The sequence below is a fragment of the Cydia amplana genome, chromosome 24 (genome assembly GCF_948474715.1).
Source record: "Cydia amplana chromosome 24, ilCydAmpl1.1, whole genome shotgun sequence".
NCBI classification, from domain to species: domain Eukaryota; kingdom Metazoa; phylum Arthropoda; class Insecta; order Lepidoptera; family Tortricidae; genus Cydia; species Cydia amplana.
The window spans coordinates 9,459,377-9,480,773 of NC_086092.1; the positions used below are offsets into that span (position 1 = coordinate 9,459,377).

The 21,397-nt window shown below is 48.2% G+C and overlaps 1 protein-coding gene across 1 annotated transcript; it reads left to right on the top strand.

Moving 5' to 3' along the window:
* The first annotated feature begins 4,613 nt into the window (after positions 1-4,613).
* On the top strand, positions 4,614-9,569 carry LOC134659101 (protein starmaker-like). The gene is made up of 5 exons (XM_063514708.1): positions 4,614-4,757; positions 7,405-7,483; positions 8,346-8,424; positions 8,829-9,533; positions 9,565-9,569. The coding sequence occupies exons 1-5, from the start codon at positions 4,630-4,632 to the stop codon at positions 9,567-9,569; spliced, it is 996 nt and encodes a 331-aa protein (XP_063370778.1). The 5' UTR covers positions 4,614-4,629.
* The last annotated feature ends 11,828 nt before the right edge of the window (positions 9,570-21,397 follow it).

Here is a 21,397-nt window from a genome sequence, read left to right on the forward strand (position 1 = left end):
TGCGGGTCGGACTCGCCCACTGAGGGTTCCGTACAAATTTGTAGGTTCATCTATACTTTTTATGATTACATTACAAATGTTTTGAGATTTTTCCCTGTACTCGTGCTTGTAGTATAAAACGATATTCATTGTAAATTTTCATAGTTCTTTGGTTCTAGCTAGGTCAAAGAAACAAGTGTAGTGCGTAATTGTTTTCCATCGTATTTTCTCGGAAACGTTAGTATTTGTCATGCCACTTCAGTCAACCTCAGTACTTTTTGTACCGAGACTGACTGAAATAGCAAGACACGTTCGTACGTTCCCGTGAAAAACATATTACGTATTCGTGTCTGTGTAGAGCCTGTACCAGAACTACGAGCAGCTGTCGGCGCTGCTGGGCACCTTCCACCTGGTGCAGCGCTTCCAGCTGGAGCGGAACAAGCAGCGCGTGCCGCCGCAGGAGTGGGTCGCCGCGGCGCGCTGGTACAGCAGGAAGTGAGTACAACCCGCACCGGGCACATGACGCCCCGTACCGGGCACCTTCCACCTGGTGCAGCGCTTCCAGCTGGAGCGGAACAAGCAGCGCGTGCCGCCGCAGGAGTGGGTCGCCGCGGCGCGCTGGTACAGCAGGAAGTGAGTACTACCCGCACCGGGCACATGACGCCCCGTACCGGGCACCTTCCACCTGGTGCAGCGCTTCCAGCTGGAGCGGAACAAGCAGCGCGTGCCGCCGCAGGAGTGGGTCGCCGCGGCGCGCTGGTACAGCAGGAAGTGAGTACAACCCGCACCGGGCACATGACGCCCCGTACCGGGCACCTTCCACCTGGTGCAGCGCTTCCAGCTGGAGCGGAACAAGCAGCGCGTGCCGCCGCAGGAGTGGGTCGCCGCGGCGCGCTGGTACAGCAGGAAGTGAGTACAACCCGCACCGGGCACATGACGCCCCGTACCGGGCACCTTCCACCTGGTGCAGCGCTTCCAGCTGGAGCGGAACAAGCAGCGCGTGCCGCCGCAGGAGTGGGTCGCCGCGGCGCGCTGGTACAGCAGGAAGTGAGTACAACCCGCACCGGGCACATGACGCCCCGTACCGGGCACCTTCCACCTGGTGCAGCGCTTCCAGCTGGAGCGGAACAAGCAGCGCGTGCCGCCGCAGGAGTGGGTCGCCGCGGCGCGCTGGTACAGCAGGAAGTGAGTACAACCCGCACCGGGCACATGACGCCCCGTACCGGGCACCTTCCACCTGGTGCAGCGCTTCCAGCTGGAGCGGAACAAGCAGCGCGTGCCGCCGCAGGAGTGGGTCGCCGCGGCGCGCTGGTACAGCAGGAAGTGAGTACAACCCGCACCGGGCACATGACGCCCCGTACCGGGCACCTTCCACCTGGTGCAGCGCTTCCAGCTGGAGCGGAGCAAGCAGCGCGTGCCGCCGCAGGAGTGGGTCGCCGCGGCGCGCTGGTACAGCAGGAAGTGAGTACAACCCGCACCGGGCACATGACGCCCCGTACCGGGCACCTTCCACCTGGTGCAGCGCTTCGAGCTGGAGCGGAACAAGCAGCGCGTGCCGCCGCAGGAGTGGGTCGCCGCGGCGCGCTGGTACAGCAGGAAGTGAGTACAACCCGCACCGGGCACATGACGCCCCGTACCGGGCACCTTCCACCTGGTGCAGCGCTTCCAGCTGGAGCGGAGCAAGCAGCGCGTGCCGCCGCAGGAGTGGGTCGCCGCGGCGCGCTGGTACAGCAGGAAGTGAGTACAACCCGCACCGGGCACATGACGCCCCGTACCGGGCACCTTCCACCTGGTGCAGCGCTTCCAGCTGGAGCGGAACAAGCAGCGCGTGCCGCCGCAGGAGTGGGTCGCCGCGGCGCGCTGGTACAGCAGGAAGTGAGTACAACCCGCACCGGGCACATGACGCCCCGTACCGGGCACCTTCCACCTGGTGCAGCGCTTCCAGCTGGAGCGGAACAAGCAGCGCGTGCCGCCGCAGGAGTGGGTCGCCGCGGCGCGCTGGTACAGCAGGAAGTGAGTACAACCCGCACCGGGCACATGACGCCCCGTACCGGGCACCTTCCACCTGGTGCAGCGCTTCCAGCTGGAGCGGAACAAGCAGCGCGTGCCGCCGCAGGAGTGGGTCGCCGCGGCGCGCTGGTACAGCAGGAAGTGAGTACAACCCGCACCGGGCACATGACGCCCCGTACCGGGCACCTTCCACCTGGTGCAGCGCTTCCAGCTGGAGCGGAACAAGCAGCGCGTGCCGCCGCAGGAGTGGGTCGCCGCGGCGCGCTGGTACAGCAGGAAGTGAGTACAACCCGCACCGGGCACATGACGCCCCGTACCGGGCACCTTCCACCTGGTGCAGCGCTTCCAGCTGGAGCGGAACAAGCAGCGCGTGCCGCCGCAGGAGTGGGTCGCCGCGGCGCGCTGGTACAGCAGGAAGTGAGTACAACCCGCACCGGGCACATGACGCCCCGTACCGGGCACCTTCCACCTGGTGCAGCGCTTCCAGCTGGAGCGGAACAAGCAGCGCGTGCCGCCGCAGGAGTGGGTCGCCGCGGCGCGCTGGTACAGCAGGAAGTGAGTACAACCCGCACCGGGCACATGACGCCCCGTACCGGGCACCTTCCACCTGGTGCAGCGCTTCCAGCTGGAGCGGAACAAGCAGCGCGTGCCGCCGCAGGAGTGGGTCGCCGCGGCGCGCTGGTACAGCAGGAAGTGAGTACAACCCGCACCGGGCACATGACGCCCCGTACCGGGCACCTTCCACCTGGTGCAGCGCTTCCAGCTGGAGCGGAACAAGCAGCGCGTGCCGCCGCAGGAGTGGGTCGCCGCGGCGCGCTGGTACAGCAGGAAGTGAGTACAACCCGCACCGGGCACATGACGCCCCGTACCGGGCACCTTCCACCTGGTGCAGCGCTTCCAGCTGGAGCGGAACAAGCAGCGCGTGCCGCCGCAGGAGTGGGTCGCCGCGGCGCGCTGGTACAGCAGGAAGTGAGTACAACCCGCACCGGGCACATGACGCCCCGTACCGGGCACCTTCCACCTGGTGCAGCGCTTCCAGCTGGAGCGGAACAAGCAGCGCGTGCCGCCGCAGGAGTGGGTCGCCGCGGTGCGCTGGTACAGCAGGAAGTGAGTACAACCCGCACCGGGCACATGACGCCCCGTACCGGGCACCTTCCACCTGGTGCAGCGCTTCCAGCTGGAGCGGAACAAGCAGCGCGTGCCGCCGCAGGAGTGGGTCGCCGCGGCGCGCTGGTACAGCAGGAAGTGAGTACAACCCGCACCGGGCACATGACGCCCCGTACCGGGCACCTTCCACCTGGTGCAGCGCTTCCAGCTGGAGCGGAACAAGCAGCGCGTGCCGCCGCAGGAGTGGGTCGCCGCGGCGCGCTGGTACAGCAGGAAGTGAGTACAACCCGCACCGGGCACATGACGCCCCGTACCGGGCACCTTCCACCTGGTGCAGCGCTTCGAGCTGGAGCGGAACAAGCAGCGCGTGCCGCCGCAGGAGTGGGTCGCCGCGGCGCGCTGGTACAGCAGGAAGTGAGTACTACCCGCACCGGGCACATGACGCCCCGTACCGGGCACATTCCGCCCCGTACTGGTTACTGGGTAGATTCCACACTGTACAGGCCGAGCACGAACGAGAGAAACATTAACAGCGAGTAAGGTGGCTCGCTGGTTCAGTAAAAACTGAGTAGACCCCGTCCTGCGCGCATTCCACCCCGTATTAGGAACTTTTCATCCTGTAGGTACGGGGCACATGTGCACACATAAACATTTATTTTTGGCACTTGCAGAGCTTTTTCACCTCCAAATCTTATATTAGTATTAGTATAGGTACTTTACTCTAACATTGGGGACCTTTTTACATATCTGTTACACTGTAGTAATTATTTATTTTAAGATAAGTTATTATTCGTTTTATAAGTGTCGCTATAGAATGTAACTGTAAATGTTGTATTGACTTGTGAAAGCGATCTTGAAAGCTGCTTAGGGTCTCCCCACACCTATCGACGCGGAATCGCGGAGCGACGTGCTTTTCGCTTCTTTTTTGTTAACATACAGCTTTTTTGTATCGGCTTTCGCCGATCCCGCGTCGATAGGTGTGAGGAGACCCATGCAGAATACATTTTACAATTTGGGATTTTTGTAAACGAAATATATCACCTCTAAATACAGTGTTTTTAATGTGCATGTTCGGTCAAGCTTAAATGAAAAATACCTATTCTAATCCAACTTGTTTGCTTTCAGCGCCCGAAGCTATACCAAAAGGTAAGTGGATGGGCACAACGTCAATACTGCATTTACTATTTAGAGTTTATTACCTTTGTATATTGTACAGTCTCCTGCAATATCACGTTCAGTAGTTTTTAAGTTTATCGCCAATATACATACAGACAGACAGACGCGGCGGGGACTTTGTTTTATAAGATGTATGTCTAGGTCCCGGCCCCGGCTTCGCACGGATTAACAAATTATACACCTAAAACTTTCTCAAGAATCACTCTGTTGATAGGTGAAAACCGCATGAAAATCCGTTCAGTAGTTTTTGAGTTTATCGCGAACATACAGACATACAGGCAGAGAGACGCGGCGGGGACTTTGTTTCATACGATGTTGTGATGAAGACAAACGGATGTTATTTGCAGCCGCGTGCAGATGTCGGCCGTGGCGCTGCAGAAGCGCTGGTTCGAGCTGAAACAGGACACGCGGCGGCGGTTCCGTGCGCAGATGGACGGCAAGGCCGGACCACCCCCCCTCCCCATCCACCAGGCTATAGCGCGCAGGTAACACTAGAGACAACATGTTCCAGCTGAAACAAGACACCCGCCGACGGTTCCAGAGCGGCCTTTAGGCCGGACTGGCCCCACTTCCCCTCCACCAGGCAATAGCGCGCAGGTAACACTAGAGACAACATGTTCCAGCTGAATCAAGACACCCGCCGAAGGCTCCAGAGCGGCCTTTAGGCCGGACTGGCCCCACTTCCCCTCCACCAGGCAATAGCGCGCAGGTAACACTAGAGACAACACGTTCCAGCTGAAACAAGACACCCGCCGAAGGCTCCAGAGCGGCCTTTAGGCCGGGCTGGCCCCACTTCCCCTCCACCAGGCAATAGCGCGCAGGTAACACTAGAGACAACATGTTCCAGCTGAAACAAGACACCCGCCGAAGGCTCCAGAGCGGCCTTTAGGCCGGACTGGCCCCACTTCCCCTCCACCAGGCAATAGCGCGCAGGTAACACTAGAGACAACATGTTCCAGCTGAAACGAGACACCCGCCGAAGGCTCCAGAGCGGCCTTTAGGCCGGACTGGCCCCACTTCCCCTCCACCAGGCAATAGCGCGCAGGTAACACTAGAGACAACATGTTCCAGCTGAAACAAGACACCCGCCGAAGGCTCCAGAGCGGCCTTTAGGCCGGACTGGCCCCACTTCCCCTCCACCAGGCAATAGCGCGCAGGTAACACTAGAGACAACATGTTCCAGCTGAAACTAGACACCCGCCGAAGGCTCCTTAGCGGCCTTTAGGCCGGACTGGCCCCACTTCCCCTCCACCAGGCAATAGCGCGCAGGTAACACTAGAGACAACATGTTCCCGCTGAAACAAGACACCCGCCGAAGGCTCCAGAGCGGCCTTTAGGCCGGACTGGCCCCACTTCCCCTCCACCAGGCAATAGCGCGCAGGTAACACTAGAGACAACATGTTCCAGCTGAAACAAGACACCCGCCGAAGGCTCCAGAGCGGCCTTTAGGCCGGACTGGCCCCACTTCCCCTCCACCAGGCAATAGCGCGCAGGTAACACTAGAGACAACATGTTCCCGCTGAAACAAGACACCCGCCGAAGGCTCCAGAGCGGCCTTTAGGCCGGACTGGCCCCACTTCCCCTCCACCAGGCAATAGCGCGCAGGTAACACTAGAGACAACATGTTCCAGCTGAAACAAGACACCCGCCGAAGGCTCCAGAGCGGCCTTTAGGCCGGACTGGCCCCACTTCCCCTCCACCAGGCAATAGCGCGCAGGTAACACTAGAGACAACATGTTCCAGCTGAAACAAGACACCCGCCGAAGGCTCCAGAGCGGCCTTCAGGCCGGACTGGCCCCACTTCCCCTCCACCAGGCAATAGCGCGCAGGTAACACTGGAGACAACATGTTCGAGGTGAAACAAGACACCCGCCGACGGTTCCAGAGCGGCCTTTAGGCCGGACTGGCCCCACTTCCCCTCCATCAGGCAATAGCGCGCAGGTAACACTGGAGACAACATGTTCGAGGTGAAACAAGACACCCGCCGACGGTTCCAGAGCGGCCTTTAGGCCGGACTGGCCCCACTTCCCCTCCATCAGGCAATAGCGCGCAGGTAACACTGGAGACAACATGTTCGAGGTGAAACAAGACACCCGCCGACGGTTCCAGAGCGGCCTTTAGGCCGGACTGGCCCCACTTCCCCTCCACCAGGCAATAGCGCGCAGGTAACACTAGAGACAACATGTTCCAGCTGAAACAAGACACCCGCTGAAGGCTCCAGAGCGGCCTTTAGGCCGGACTGGCCCCACTTCCCCTCCACCAGGCAATAGCGCGCAGGTAACACTGGAGACAACATGTTCCAGCTGAATCAAGACACCCGCCGACGGTTCCAGAGCGGCCTTCAGGCCGGACTGGCCCCACTTCCCCTCCACCAGGCAATAGCGCGCAGGTAACACTGGAGACAACATGTTCCAGCTGAATCAAGACACCCGCCGACGGTTCCAGAGCGGCCTTCAGGCCGGACTGGCCCCACTTCCCCTCCACCAGGCAATAGCGCGCAGGTAACACTAGAGACAACATGTTCCAGCTGAAACGAGACACCCGCCGAAGGCTCCAGAGCGGCCTTTAGGCCGGACTGGCCCCACTTCCCCTCCACCAGGCAATAGCGCGCAGGTAACACTAGAGACAACATGTTCCAGCTGAAACTAGACACCCGCCGAAGGCTCCTTAGCGGCCTTTAGGCCGGACTGGCCCCACTTCCCCTCCACCAGGCAATAGCGCGCAGGTAACACTAGAGACAACATGTTCCAGCTGAAACAAGACACCCGCCGACGGTTCCAGAGCGGCCTTTAGGCCGGACTGGCCCCACTTCCCCTCCACCAGACAATAGCGCGCAGGTAACACTAGAGACAACATGTTCCAGCTGAAACAAGACACCCGCCGAAGGCTCCAGAGCGGCCTTTAGGCCGGACTGGCCCCACTTCCCCTCCACCAGACAATAGCGCGCAGGTAACACTAGAGACAACATGTTCCAGCTGAAACAAGACACCCGCCGAAGGCTCCAGAGCGGCCTTTAGGCCGGACTGGCCCCACTTCCCCTCCACCAGGCAATAGCGCGCAGGTAACACTAATAGACTCAGCCCACTGCACATTAATAAAGAGAAACAAATATGCATAATACAAATGTTTCAGATACGGGTACGTGGTGACCAGGTCGGCCCACCAAGTCTGGCGCTATCTGGTGACATCGGGACAAGTGGCGCCGCCCACGGTAACTATACTCATTACATATTTCATGGAAATACTTGCTCGCTTCTGGTAAGCTTTGGTAGCTTAGTTTGAGAGCGAGTGGTTCCAAATAGGTTGCAACCTTAAATTAGAATCTTTCCCAAATTATTGCGTTCCTCTGAACTATAATGACCTTATTATGTAAGCCTTTAGTTTTGGCGCGCTCAAAAGGTGTATAAGCAAGCTTTTCAATCTCGTACCTTAATTAGGCCACTCAGCAGGCTTCATGGCCTAAACACGATACTTGACTGATAAGCTATCTAATATATAGGTAGAATATTGATATAACGTCACGATTGTATAAAATACTATTATTTCGTTTCGATGGATTTATTTCAATGACATCTCAGATTCCCCCCTCCCTGTCACAGTATAATAAAGAGTACTAGCATACAGTATGGACGCTCCCTGCCTCCCGTTGAAAGTGCCGCCCACCCGCTGAGACCCGCTCTCGGTTACCTCACAGTTACCCTACAATGGCTCACCTACACGAGCTTAGGCTGTGTGCGTAGGAACGCGTTTGTTTCATACATTTGATCGCCAGTGTCCGAGGTGTGTCCCTGTCACAGACAATCCAACCTCTAGACATAGCATAGTCGCGCTACCCCCTCTGCCACACATACGGTAGCGTTACTCCATCTTCGAGTCAATCCCGTGCCGTGATTGGTCCGTGTCTTTGAACGGACCAATCACGGCACGGGATTCGCTCACCTCGTCCCCCCGCACCCCCGTATTTTTGGCAGCATCGGTTTCATGAAAGAATTGGCCTAAGCTCAGTCTAGAGGTTGGATTGTCAGTGGTCCCTGTACAGCTACTGAATGTGAGCCTATTGAATGTGCGCACAGAGCGAGCGCGGGCCGGCGCCGGGCGAGGACGCGGCGTCCCGGAACACCGCCGACGACGACTCCTCCGACTCCGACACGGGTACGACACGACCACTATTTATCTTACACCTCACTGTAAGCCGTGTAGTCAAAAATGTTTTGGATTATAGTTCGTTTTTTTTAGCATCAGAAAGAAGGTAAGCGATCTTGACATGTATTTTAATTGAAAAACGCTTTTTTTAAATCAGTAACTTATACTTATGAAAGCAAAAGAATATAATGATCGTATTAGATTCATAATTGTTACATATTTGTCGTGACTTATTTTTAAAACATGTTTTTCAATTAAAAGACACATCAAGATTGTTTACCTTTTTTCTAATGGTTGACTGGTAGTGAATGCCTAATAAGGCATTAAGTCCGCGAGTTGTAGGTACTTTTGTTTTTTGCGATAATGTTTGAAATTAATAATAATAAACAATTTCACTATTCTCTTTGAAACAGCGCGTGCCGAAGATGACGATGACGTATCTATAGTAGAAAAAAATTTAGAGACCATAGACTTATCAGAAGATATTAAAGAAAAAGATAAGACTAAAGAAGTAGTGACCACCAAAGAAAAACCAGCCGCCGGTTCTAAAACAGAAGGTCTAGGTCACGAGACGGGAGAAAAAGACGAAATAATTATTGTAGAGAATGCCACTGCGAATACGTCCGATAAGCCAACAGTACGCTCACAAAAGCGAAAGTCAAGTAAACATGGCAACAAACCTGGTAAAAACCATCCTAGTCGTAAAAACAAGAAAGTATCAAAACACATTGATAAAACTATAGACATAAATAAAGAGATAGTCGACCTAGACGCACCGAGCCCTAATACTGACGTTGTAGAAGCTTTGCAAGAGTTAGACGTTAATAATTTTGAAACGACAATAGTCTTTGATAGCGATGACGAAGATGTTGATAAAGAAGCTGAAGTTCCTAATGACGCTAATGAAGATAGTGTTCCTGGTACAAATGATAATGATAATGAATCTCAGGTGAATGATAAGGCAGAAAAAAGATATCAAAGAGAATCTAGTGATTCCAGCAATGGAAATTTGGTTATAGATGATAACGTTAATAGTGAAATTGAAAGCAGTGATAATGATGCAGAAGACACAACCTTAGGACGCAGTAACATGAAATACAATATTTACGACAAGAAACGCTTTCACGAATATGATCCGAATGTAAGGAGGATAAAAAAAAGCAGAAGAAAAAAGACAAGTCAAGTGACAGTTAGTGATTCTGGTTCTGATGATGGCGGTCCCGGCAGCGACAGTTCTGGGGGGAAAGAGAGGGAACTGGGAGAAGAAGAGGGGAGCATTGGTAAGAACTAAGAAACACTTATGTATGTTAAATATTTCTAGTTTTGAATATTCACAATGTAGTTTTACTGAGTGCTCTTAGTAGTTAGTTTTGTTTTGTACACTTATTTGAGATTACGTACATAGTTCGGTAAATCAACTAAGTTTTTTAACTTTTTCGTACTTTAAATCGTCATGTATCCGAGCATGGTGGTTTCGCGTAATTTTGAATTGTTTCCATGTTTTGGAATATGTTTCCCTTTTCTTAACTTTTGCGTATTTTCTATTTTAGACACAAAATAGCTAAAGGCATCTGAATATTGTTCTGATGGTAAATATTTTCATTAACTGTAACGATTTCTGTCCATAGATCCGAAGCTGCTCATGTACGCAATAGTAGTACTGGAGAGAATCGACGTACGTTTAACCCGTCCGACATCATGGGCCTCTTCTAGATCATCACCATCTCCAACAAGAGACTCATCATCGCCAGAATCTCTACCAATTAAAACTGAACGACTTCCCTCACCGTCCAGCTCACCTATAAGAGATACATCATCACCTGTACCACCTATGCCTGAAAGGGAATCTACTCCCCTTTTATCTAGAATAAACCCACCCCCACCCCTTGATCCACCTCCACTTTTACCAGGACTAACACCATCCCCACCCCTTGATCCACCTGCACTTTTACCAGGACTAACACCATCCCCACCCCTTGATCCACCTGCACTTTTACCTGTAATAACACCATCCCCACCTGTTGGTCCATCCCCACTTTTACCAGGACTAACACCATCCCCACCCCTATATCCACCTCCTGCACTTTTACCTGTAATAACACCATCCCCACCTGTTGGTCCATCCCCACTTTTCACCAGAACCTCGCCCCCACCCCTTAGTGTATTCAAAACCGAGCCCCAACCTGATTCCTTATTCCACTTTTTCGCTACAACTTTGCCTCCGAAATTCGTTTTCAACAAAAATAACATACCGTTGTTGAGAATGTGTAAGTTCTGTTCCGTGGTGCTGCAACGAATAGATTTGACTGATAAGGGGAGAATGGGGAACAGAGTAGCGAAGAAAGTGGAGTTGCCCGATATAGAGGAAGTGAGAAGGAACAATAGGAGTATGTTGACGGCGCAGGTCGCGCCGCGGCGAGCGAGACGGGTGAGCTTTAGGAAGATAATTTATATTTACTACACTTTTTATATCCTTGATATTTTTATGTGGTTACTGAGAAAGCTCTATGGCTGGCACTGTTAGTCTTCAACGCTGCTCCTAACTTGTTATGTTTTGGACAAATTACCCAATACGAAAACCAAAATTCGTAGCAGTTCGTAAAACTTGTAGTTTTTACAACCTAAACCGATCAGAATCTGATATTTTTGGCCCTTTTCATTAGATCACATGATTCCGGTCCTTAGAGTCCTTACCCAGAGTACGTACCGTCCGAAATTGAGGTAACGCGCCGGTAATCGTTGTTATATACCGGTGATTAAATGGTTTCCATGGGCGCAGACGTCCGGCTCGCCGCCCTCGCCGTCAAGCGGCTCCGACTCGGACTGGACGCCCGACGCGAGCGACCACTCCGGCGTCCGGAGAACACGGCGACGCACCGCGGACTCGGGCTCCGACTCGAGAACACAGCCGCGTAACACGGACGAGTCGAGCTCCGACTCGAGAACACGGCCACGTAACACGGACGAGTCGAGTTCCGACTCGAGAACACGGCCACGTAACACGGACGAGTCGAGCTGCGACTCGAGAACACAGCCACGTAACACGGACGAGTCGAGTTCCGACTCGAGAGAGACGCAGCGACGCGACTCGGAGTCGGATTCCGACGAGGGCTGGCAGTCGCAGCGACGTACCGCGGACGGTGCAGAGCTCGGCGTGTGGAAAGCGCGCCGCCGGGCCAGAGAAGCCGAACTGCAGCGGCTGCTTGACAACTTGGCCGTGAGTATTACAAAATAATTCGTGACGTCCCACGGATAAAGGTACCTTATGGCCGTTGGCGGTTACGCTATTATTAACGCCGCTCCGCCGCCGCGCGCTATTATTATTGCGGCGCTATGCGACGTAAGCGCCAACTGCCATAAGGTACCTTTTGCCGTGGAACGTCACATTTGTCATCTAAAACTTTCATTTATGGTATCAATCGATCAGGATTGTTTTTAGGATCAAATGTCTATATGGGACCCATTGCATTAAAGCAATACATAAGTCAGAAATTATAGTCAAAGTCCAACAGCCGTACCTCACTCGCGAAACGCTCCTAACAAATTGATATGTGAACGTGACGTCACTGTCACTGAGAGCCCATCTTGAAGTAGGTATGGACAAAACAAGAAATTTGCATTTCTGTCGGTGAAATATTGCGTTTATGTATGTATAGTTGCTATACAATCTTTTTTCGGATAAAATGTAAGGAATCGAACGGTACCTTAATTATTTACTTTTTGGAAGTAAAAAAACCTAATAGTTTAAAACTTCCAGGTCCTTTTTTTGTGTTATTTCCATATATTATTTTAATATCCACATTATATTGATAAACTGCTGATGGCTATCTATTTTACTAGATTTTGTTATAAAATTCAACATGTGTCATCATCTCTATTATATTGTCAGGCAACAAATATCCATAGAGTAGAGACCTTGCATACTAACATGTACAATAATTTTAATCTTAAAAAGTAAAAAATCATTTTGGCGACACAACACAACAGTTTTTTGCTTCTTTATACTTGCTGTGGTATGTGGGTAGGATAGTCTTTAGTTTTCAGGCTGAGATAGTTTCGAGATTATAATCACAATTGTATTAGAAACCCCTGAAAAAGATTCGGAACGCTATTTAACCTCTTGCGGTCTATCATACAAACCGTAGCGATAGCATTATACTAATATCAGAAATGTTTATATTTAAGTTAATATGACCATTCAAAGGCATTCGACACTGTATAACATTAAAAAAACGTTTAAGTACATTAAAGTATATTGAAAATATGAATGTCATGTGTAAATTATTCTCACAGCTTGTGTAATACAACGCGGGTTGGTAAATGGAAGATATATAAAATGTTAACGAAGTTGTTTGTTGGGAGTAACTCAGGGTGCCATACTAGGACCGTTTCTGTTATATGTGATAAAACTTTTATTACTTATATTTTTTGTTGTCGAAGCGGGCAAATTTTCCCGTTGGTAATTCAACTAATAAATGATAGCTATAGCTACTAATAAAAGACTTGCCAGAAAGAGATATATACATTCATAATAAGAAATTTTTGTACTGCAGGGTACAGATGGCGGAAAAGTTTGCGATCACAGCAAGTCACCCAGTATGCGGGGGTGAGTAAATATCAACGGAACGTAAAATTATTATTAAAAACAATTAGATATCAATTTATTTATTCCATCTATGACTTTATTTTGTTTTACCTCGGTTCAATTTCGGAATCATTCGCTTGCTCGGCGGTCAATATTAGCGATACCGATATTGAAACATTCATTTCATTTATTTATTTCTATAACAATAATACATTGTGTCAGCCGGCACGGCAGCTTGGACCCCGTGCCCCGCTGCTGGCGGTACCCTAGGTTAGGTTTTTTTATAATGTGTTTATTTTATTTTTTATTTTTTTGTAAGTGTTTTTATATTTTCATTTTATACGCATATTGTAAAAAAATCTAACCTAAGAAGAAAAATTAATAAAGAGAGATACATCGTATTAGAAAACTTACGAACTAATTACATACATGCTTATAATTAAATTAAACTAAGTACGATGGGACATGTCAGCAAATCAATTTTCAATTTTAATTGGTCCCTTGTAAACACTGACAATCCAACCTCTAGACTGAGCTTAGGCCAATTCTTTCATGAAACCGATGCTGCCAAAAATACGGGGGTGCGGGGGACGAGGTGAGCGAATCCCGTGCCGTGATTGGTCCGTTCAAAGACACGGACCAATCACGTCACGGGATTGACTCGAAGATGGCGTAAAACTACCGTATGTGTGGCAGAGGGGGTAGCGCGACTATGCTATGTCTAGAGGTTGGATTGCCTTTGCTTGTAATGCCCGGTTTACATTATTCCAGTAGCATTCCAGTCCAGCAATCCAATCCAGTGCTGGAATGCTACTGGAATAATGTGAACCGACACTGGAATGCACTGGAATGTACCCATTCCAGTGAGCATTCCAGTCCAGTGACTGGAGAGACCGTCAACTTTTCATTCCAGCTCACCCAATCCAGCACCACTGGAATAGTGTGAACAGCCATTCCAGTTGCATTCCAGTATTGGATTGAACGTTGAACGGTGAAAAGACTGGAATATGCCCGGTTCACATTACTCCAGTCCAGTAATCCAGCGGGCTAATCCAGTCCAGTGCTGGAATAATGTAAACGATATGATCCAGTCCAGCACTGGACTGGATTAGCCCGCTGGATTACTGGACTGGAGTAATGTGAACCGGGCATAAATCTAATAATGATATGTTTCCTCCAGTCCGGCGTTGTTTTCGTCCGACTGTGCGCGCTGCGCGGCGCTGGTGCTGCCGGCTCCCCCCGGCGACGGCCGCGCGGCGCTGGTGCTGCCGGCTCCCCCCGGCGACGGCCGCGCGGCGCGCACGCAGCGCCGGCTGCTGCGCCGCGCCGCGCGCATGGCCAGGGGACCCCAGGTAACAACTATAGCTGGTCAACCAAATCTTGTCAGTAAAAAAAGGCGCGAAATTCAAATTTTCTATGGGACGATATCCCTTCGCGCCTACATTTTTCAAATTTGCCGCCTTTTTTTACTGTCAAGATCTGGTTGACCAAGTATATATATAACAATAACACCTACGCGCGTATGTTTCAAAGCTCCATATTTATTGTACCCCACTCGATAGAATTGCAAGTTTTTTTCTAGGTGTCACGCAATTTAATGTATGGATATTGAATAAAACTTTGTTTTACTTAATTACATAACATTTACACACAGTAGGTGGCTTGGATTTGACGACGGTGCCGCCCTTCCACACATTGATTGAAACCTCTTTTCTACCCTACCTATGTATTATCTACCCCTTTGCCTATGTATTATGATTGCTATAATAAATGCTTCTTTGTATAATACTTTTATTTACATTAAAGATACCATTATTTATATACCTACAGTGGTCCTACTAAACTTAATGAATAACTAGCTTAAATCTAATAAAATAGGCCCTTGAGGCATTGTACCAAGGATGCTGGCAGCTTTTCCTCGCTGTATCGCAATGCTGGAACTTTTGAAGAATTTTGAAGCATGGAAAGTGAATGACTGTTGTCTTTCAGGCATTGCCGCCTGCCACAACTTCCCCTGCCCCCACCACCGCCGCTGCCGCTGCCGTTTCTACCACCGCTAGCGTTTCTACCACTGCTCCTACCATTTCTACCACCGCCACTGCCGTCACCACCGCTACGCCGACTGTTGTTATGACCAAGGCTCCGGAAATTATACGTAGAAGTAAGTTTGAACATTTTTTATTAAGTATATATTTTATTACACTTTTGTGTTTTCTTATTTGTGCTAATTTTTACTTTGTTTTCGAATTATTTTTCGCGAGATTTCGATAAAATTTAGTCGACATATGGAGTTCCCTATTCTATACAATACGAGTATATGCTCAATTTCATCGTATAACTTCCTCTTATGATATTTTCGTAACTCAATTGAAAATTACATTTGTGTTTCACTAGACTTATATCGACCGGGATATGAACCGTGATTACCTTTTGAAACTCCTTTCCTTTTGATATAAGTCTAGTGAAACTAACCGTGAATCATTCAAAACTGTACATTTTTGTTTATTCCGCCCAGAATGTAGAACTCTTTAAATCAGCCAAATTTTATCCAAATTTAAAGAAAAAAAATCGACAACAAGTATGCCTACATACTACTCCTAAAACCTACGATCTACTGAAGACTTTAATGGAGTCGAATGTCCGTACTTTAACATGTAAACCCGGCACTTTATTTCTAGAAAGCAAAAAACGTCCGCACTCCCCCTCCCTCCCCGCGTGGCCCCGCGGCCCGCCCTCCCCCGTAGACCCGGAAGCCGCGGCGCGCGAGTGGCTCCGACAGAAGAACATAGCCGCGGAGAAGTTCGGCCTCAAACCCCGGAGTTACAAGAAAATCGCTCCTGTGGTTCAAGACAGTGCACCGGCTACTATACAGCCTGTAACAGAAGCTAGCAGCGATACGGTATACATTTGGTTGTTTTCTATACTCTAAGCTAACTTGCTAATAGACCCGGAAACCGCGGCGCGCGAGTGGCTCCGACAGAAGAACATAGCCGCAGAAAAGTTCGGCCTCAAACCCCGGAGTTACAAGAAGATCGCTCCTGTGGTTCAAGACAGTGCGCCGGCCACTATACAGCCTGTAACAGAAGCCAGCAGCGATACGGTATACATTTGGTTGTTTTCTATACTCTAAGCTAACTTGCTAATAGACCCGGAAGCCGCGGCGCGCGAGTGGCTCCGACAGAAGAACATAGCCGCGGAGAAGTTCGGCCTCAAACTCCGGAGTTACAAGAAGATCGCTCCTGTGGTTCAAGACAGTGCGCCGGCCACTATACAGCCTGTAACAGAAGCCAGCAGCGATACGGTATACATTTGGTTGTTTTCTATACTCTAAGCTAACTTGCTAATAGACCCGGAAGCCGCGGCGCGCGAGTGGCTCCGACAGAAGAACATAGCCGCGGAGAAGTTCGGCCTCAAACTCCGGAGTTACAAGAAGATCGCTCCTGTGGTTCAAGACAGTGCACCGGCCACTATACAGCCTGTAACAGAAGCCAGCAGCGATACGGTATACATTTGGTTGTTTTCTATACTCTAAGCTAACTTGCTAATAGACCCGGAAGCCGCGGCGCGCGAGTGGTGGGAGTGACAAGAAGATCGCTCCTGTGGTTCAAGCTGAAGCACTACTACACAGCCTAGAACGGAAGCTAACAGCGATATGTTTACTAGCTGTTGCCCGTGACTTTGTTCGCGTGGTGTTATTTCTCGACACACACTTAAAACCCTTTTTTAATCCTATCAGGTATGTATATGCAGGCTAGTATGAATTTTCATAAGCACTGAATAAATTTTTCTTACTTTCTAATATTTCAATAGCTCAATTGGCAGAGTATGGGCTAGTGCTCCAGTGTTGCGAGTTCGAGTCACGCCCGAGACAGTGAATGTTTTCACTTAATTTATTTCTAGACTTAATAGCATCGTTTGCAGATGATCCTGCTTAACACAAAATTAACTGAACGCTCATCACTGTTTTTCTTTCACGCAGGTACCAAAACCGCCCCAGAAAACAAACGAGATCACAATATTCCTGACCAGCAACAACACGGGGGGCGCCACCGTGCTGCCTCTCGCCGCGGAGAACCTCGCGCGACACTCCGGCCCCGTGTTCAGAGCAGCCCCCACCACCACCACCACCACCGCCACCACCGCCCCGACGCTCTTCAACCCCTCAGCTGTTGCCGACATTAATAAAAAACTAGGCGCCCTGGCCCCTGCGAAAACTCTAGATTTTATACCAACCCTGAAACCTGCGAACACGGATAAACTTCAAACTACAAAAGCGAATGTAGAATTTCGACCGCTAGTAACCACTACAAGAATTAATGACGATTTTCGACCGGTGATCACCAACGTGCAGTCTCTGGCCAATTTGCCGAAGACGTCCGTTAAAGTAGTTCCGGGTCTAAATATGCCCGATTTAAACAACCCCGAAGTGTTTGCGGTGGTCAATAAAAAGGACCCGAAGGCGAGCAAGAATATCATAATAATTCCTTCGAGCCGAAATCAGGCTAAAAAGCAAGAAGAGGCGAAAACTAAAGAAAACACAGAACATTTACCACAATTGGTAAATGTTTCTGGCGGAGTGCATTTACCACCATCGAGTGTAGGACAAGGATTACATCTAGTTTTATCGAAATCTCCGCAAAAAAACACTATTTTAAATTTTCAGCCAAATGTATGTCAAAGAAAATTAAATTATATACCAAGTATAGTGGTGTCTGGTAGTGTGATTCAAGGAGTGGAAGCCAGACCGAAGTCTACCAACAACTCTCGCCCGTGTGTGGTCACGTCCGTGTCGCAGAGACCGCCGCTGATTCTGAACTCGGTGTTGGCTGGGCAGTCGTCACAGCAGGATGTGTCGTTGTTGAACTCGCCACAAGTGTGCTCCGTGCCGCGCTCGTCCACGGCAGTGACAACTTCGCAGCATAATGTCCTGTTTAGTTCTATGCCAGGTCAGTACTGTCATATACATATCACATAAAGTACGGTCACAACTGCGGCTGACGTAGTTGAACTCGACACAAGTGTGCGCCGTGCCGCGCTCGTCCACCACGGCAGTGACAACTTCGCAGGCTAATGTCCTGTTTAGTTTATTTTTCTATGCCAAAATTAATTTTGTTCAAACAATAAATAATGATAATTTAATATACATTTATATTTTATCAATTATCAAGTGCTCAGTTTTATTTATTTTATTTTATTTATTTAAGGTGTCTAAAAAATAACTGCATTCCCGTTGCCAGGGAGGTTTTGGGATTATACTGAGCAAATTTTACTATGGGACCAACCACGAAATCGCGAAAAAAAAAATTTGGCTTTCATACATTTTGGCTGTGGTCCATTTTCTATGGAACGGTAAATTTTTTTTTCGTGATTACGGGGTTGGTCCCATAGTAAAATTTGCTCAGTATAATCCCAAAACCTCCCTGGCAACGGGAATGCAGTTATTTTTTAGCCACCCTGTATGGGAACCCCGGAATTTCATAACAAAAGTTAAAAGTTTAAAAAATCATAACTCGAAAACTACGAAAAATCGGCTAACATACATGGAGTATATTCTGATAGCCCACGACGTGAGGAATCTAAAAAATATTTTTGGAATTCAAGGTTTGGACCACCTGTATACCTAATTTTCTTCATGATCAATGTTGTCTGAAACTATGAAATAAATGATTTTATTATTATTATTATATGTTTATCAGGTCACACCGTGCACTCGGTGCCGCTGGTGGTGCGGTCGGTGCAGGCCGGGCCGACGGGCGCGCCTAGTACGCAACCCCCTTGGGCACGCGCTCAACCCCCTAACCCCCCTCCCGCACAACCCCCTAACCCCCCTCCCGCACAACCCCCTAACCCCCCACCCGCGCAACCCCCTAACCCCCCGCTCACACAGCCCCCGGCTAACCCCACGTGTGAGGAAGAGGATACATCGGATGACGGTGAAAGTGAGTTGTTTTGCTTTGCTTACTTTAAGTTCGTCCAGAAATCATAATACAAATACAACAAACACAAATACAAATAGTTTATTTCCAAAAATTACATTACAGCATTTACACTTTATACTGACCCTCACACTAGGCAAAGCCTGTCCATATATATATTTTTTATTGTAACCTTGATATTTGGTGATATTTGATAACGCTTAACTGCTATAAGCATTAATTAGCTATTAACCCGTCGAACGCCTTGTCCCGTATACGTCACAGACGACTTGAACTTTAATTTACAATTTCAAGGTTATTGAACAATACAAATATTAAAAATTTTTACTTGACTTTAATTTAAATTATTGTTTTTATTTTATTTTGGTTTTTTGTATTCATTTTTGACATTTTATTTATGGAACTTGACATTATATTACCTAGGAAAGCACTAGTATTATATACAAAATAGTTTTATATTTTAGTTAAGTTGTACGACATTTTAATTTTATTTCTATTTTATTTTTGACATTATTGATTTCACAATTTACTATTATTTTTATTATTCTTTAAATTTTGTTTGTATACACTTGACGATCTTTTTGTGAATTTCTGCTATTTTTAAGGAAGTAACATGTAAATTTTCAATCAGAAATAAATATTATCTATCTATCTATCTATCTATTCAATTCAATTCAATTCAATATTTTTATTTCGAATAAAAAAATCTATATTATTGTTAGTACTTAAGGCTAAACAAACCTTATAAATCTAAGTTAGTGACAAAAAGTAGATACAAATACAAACAAACACAAAATATTAACTAATTAATTATTATTAATTCAGTAGAATTTTTTTGACACGGGCGTTTTAGGGGTTAATCGTTTGTCTTAATCCTTAATCGGTCATTTTACTTATGGGTTTGTAAGGAATGGATTAATTCAGTCTTATAAAAAAGCCTACACAAAATGCATTCCATTTTTCATGTGTTATGTTTAGAAATGAATATTTTTTTAAATATTGGTAATTTTCCTCAATTTTAATCAGATTGCAACTGATATTTTGTCATACAATATTGCTTATCTACTAGTTTTGTGCAAGAAAGTGTTTATTACTTGTGTTTAAATATTAAACAAACTTGATTTTTTCATTGATGTTGTTGACTGTACTATTGAACTTGTATTTTGTTCCAGCAGTTATAATGTCACCCCGGCTGGAGTTCCACCGGCCTCCCCTGGCCTCGAGCGCCTGGTGCGGAGGCCGAGACTCCACCTCCCTCGTGGTGCTGTGCACGGCCGCGGCCGAACACAGCGTGTGGTACATCAAGACAGGCGCGCAGTGGTACTTGCTCGTCTGCGAGGAGGAGGAACCACCGGCGGAGGCCGAATACTGGGCGCTGAGGCCTAGGGTCCGGCTCGCACTACCGGTATGTACGGCGAGGCCTACGACCTACTGAAGTCTACCGGGAAATAACACGTCTATAGAGTCATATAATTTATTATCTTCAAAATACTGCTTTACACTGATTTAAACTTTCACGATTTTTACACATTATTAAATTGTACAACGGGACTTAATCGCATATTTAAGTTTTCAGATTTACCTCCGACGTTCCGCGAATATGTAGGTAAGCGATTAATTCCCGTTGTACAATTTCATAAAGTTACTTAATTTAAGCTCAGGAATGCATCCCTGAAGTTAACGAAGTTTGAAAAACCACGGTGTATCACTACATAGTATAAAACAAAGTCGCTTCCCTGTCTGTCTGTCTGTCTGTATATATGCTTAGATATTTAAAACTACACAACAGATTTTGATGCGGTTTTTTTTAATAGATAGAGTGATTCAAGAGGAAGGTTTATGTATAATTTGTTAACCCGTGCGAAGCCGGGGCGGGTCGCTAGTAATAAATAAACGCTAGTAATTCTATAAGTAACGTTGCTGTAAGTACCTACACATATGGAAGTAAGGTTTCCTTTGATTTTAGAATAGGCTACATGACTAATTTTTTTTATGGTATCAATCGATCGGGTTTGTTTTTAGGATCAAATGTCTATATGGGACCCATTGCATTAAAGTAACACAAAAGTCAGAAATTGTAGTCAAAGTCCGACAGTCGCACTTCACTCGCGAAACGCCCTATACAAAACGGCCAGAGGCCGTGACGTCATCGCCCATCTTGTAGTATGGACAAAACAAGAAAATTGCGTTTTTGTCGGTGAAATATTGCGTTTATGTATATAGTTGCTATACAATATTTTTTTGGATGAAATGTAAGGAATCGAATGGTACCCTTACTTTTATCGTTTTTGGAAGTTAAAAAAAACTTAAATTTTGAAACTTTCAGGTCCTGTATTTTTGTAATTTCCCAATATTTTATTTTAATATCCACATCATTGTGATAAATTGTTCGTTTGCCATATATTTTACTAGATTTTGTTATAAAATTCAACATGTGTCATCATCCCTATTGTCAGAGCAA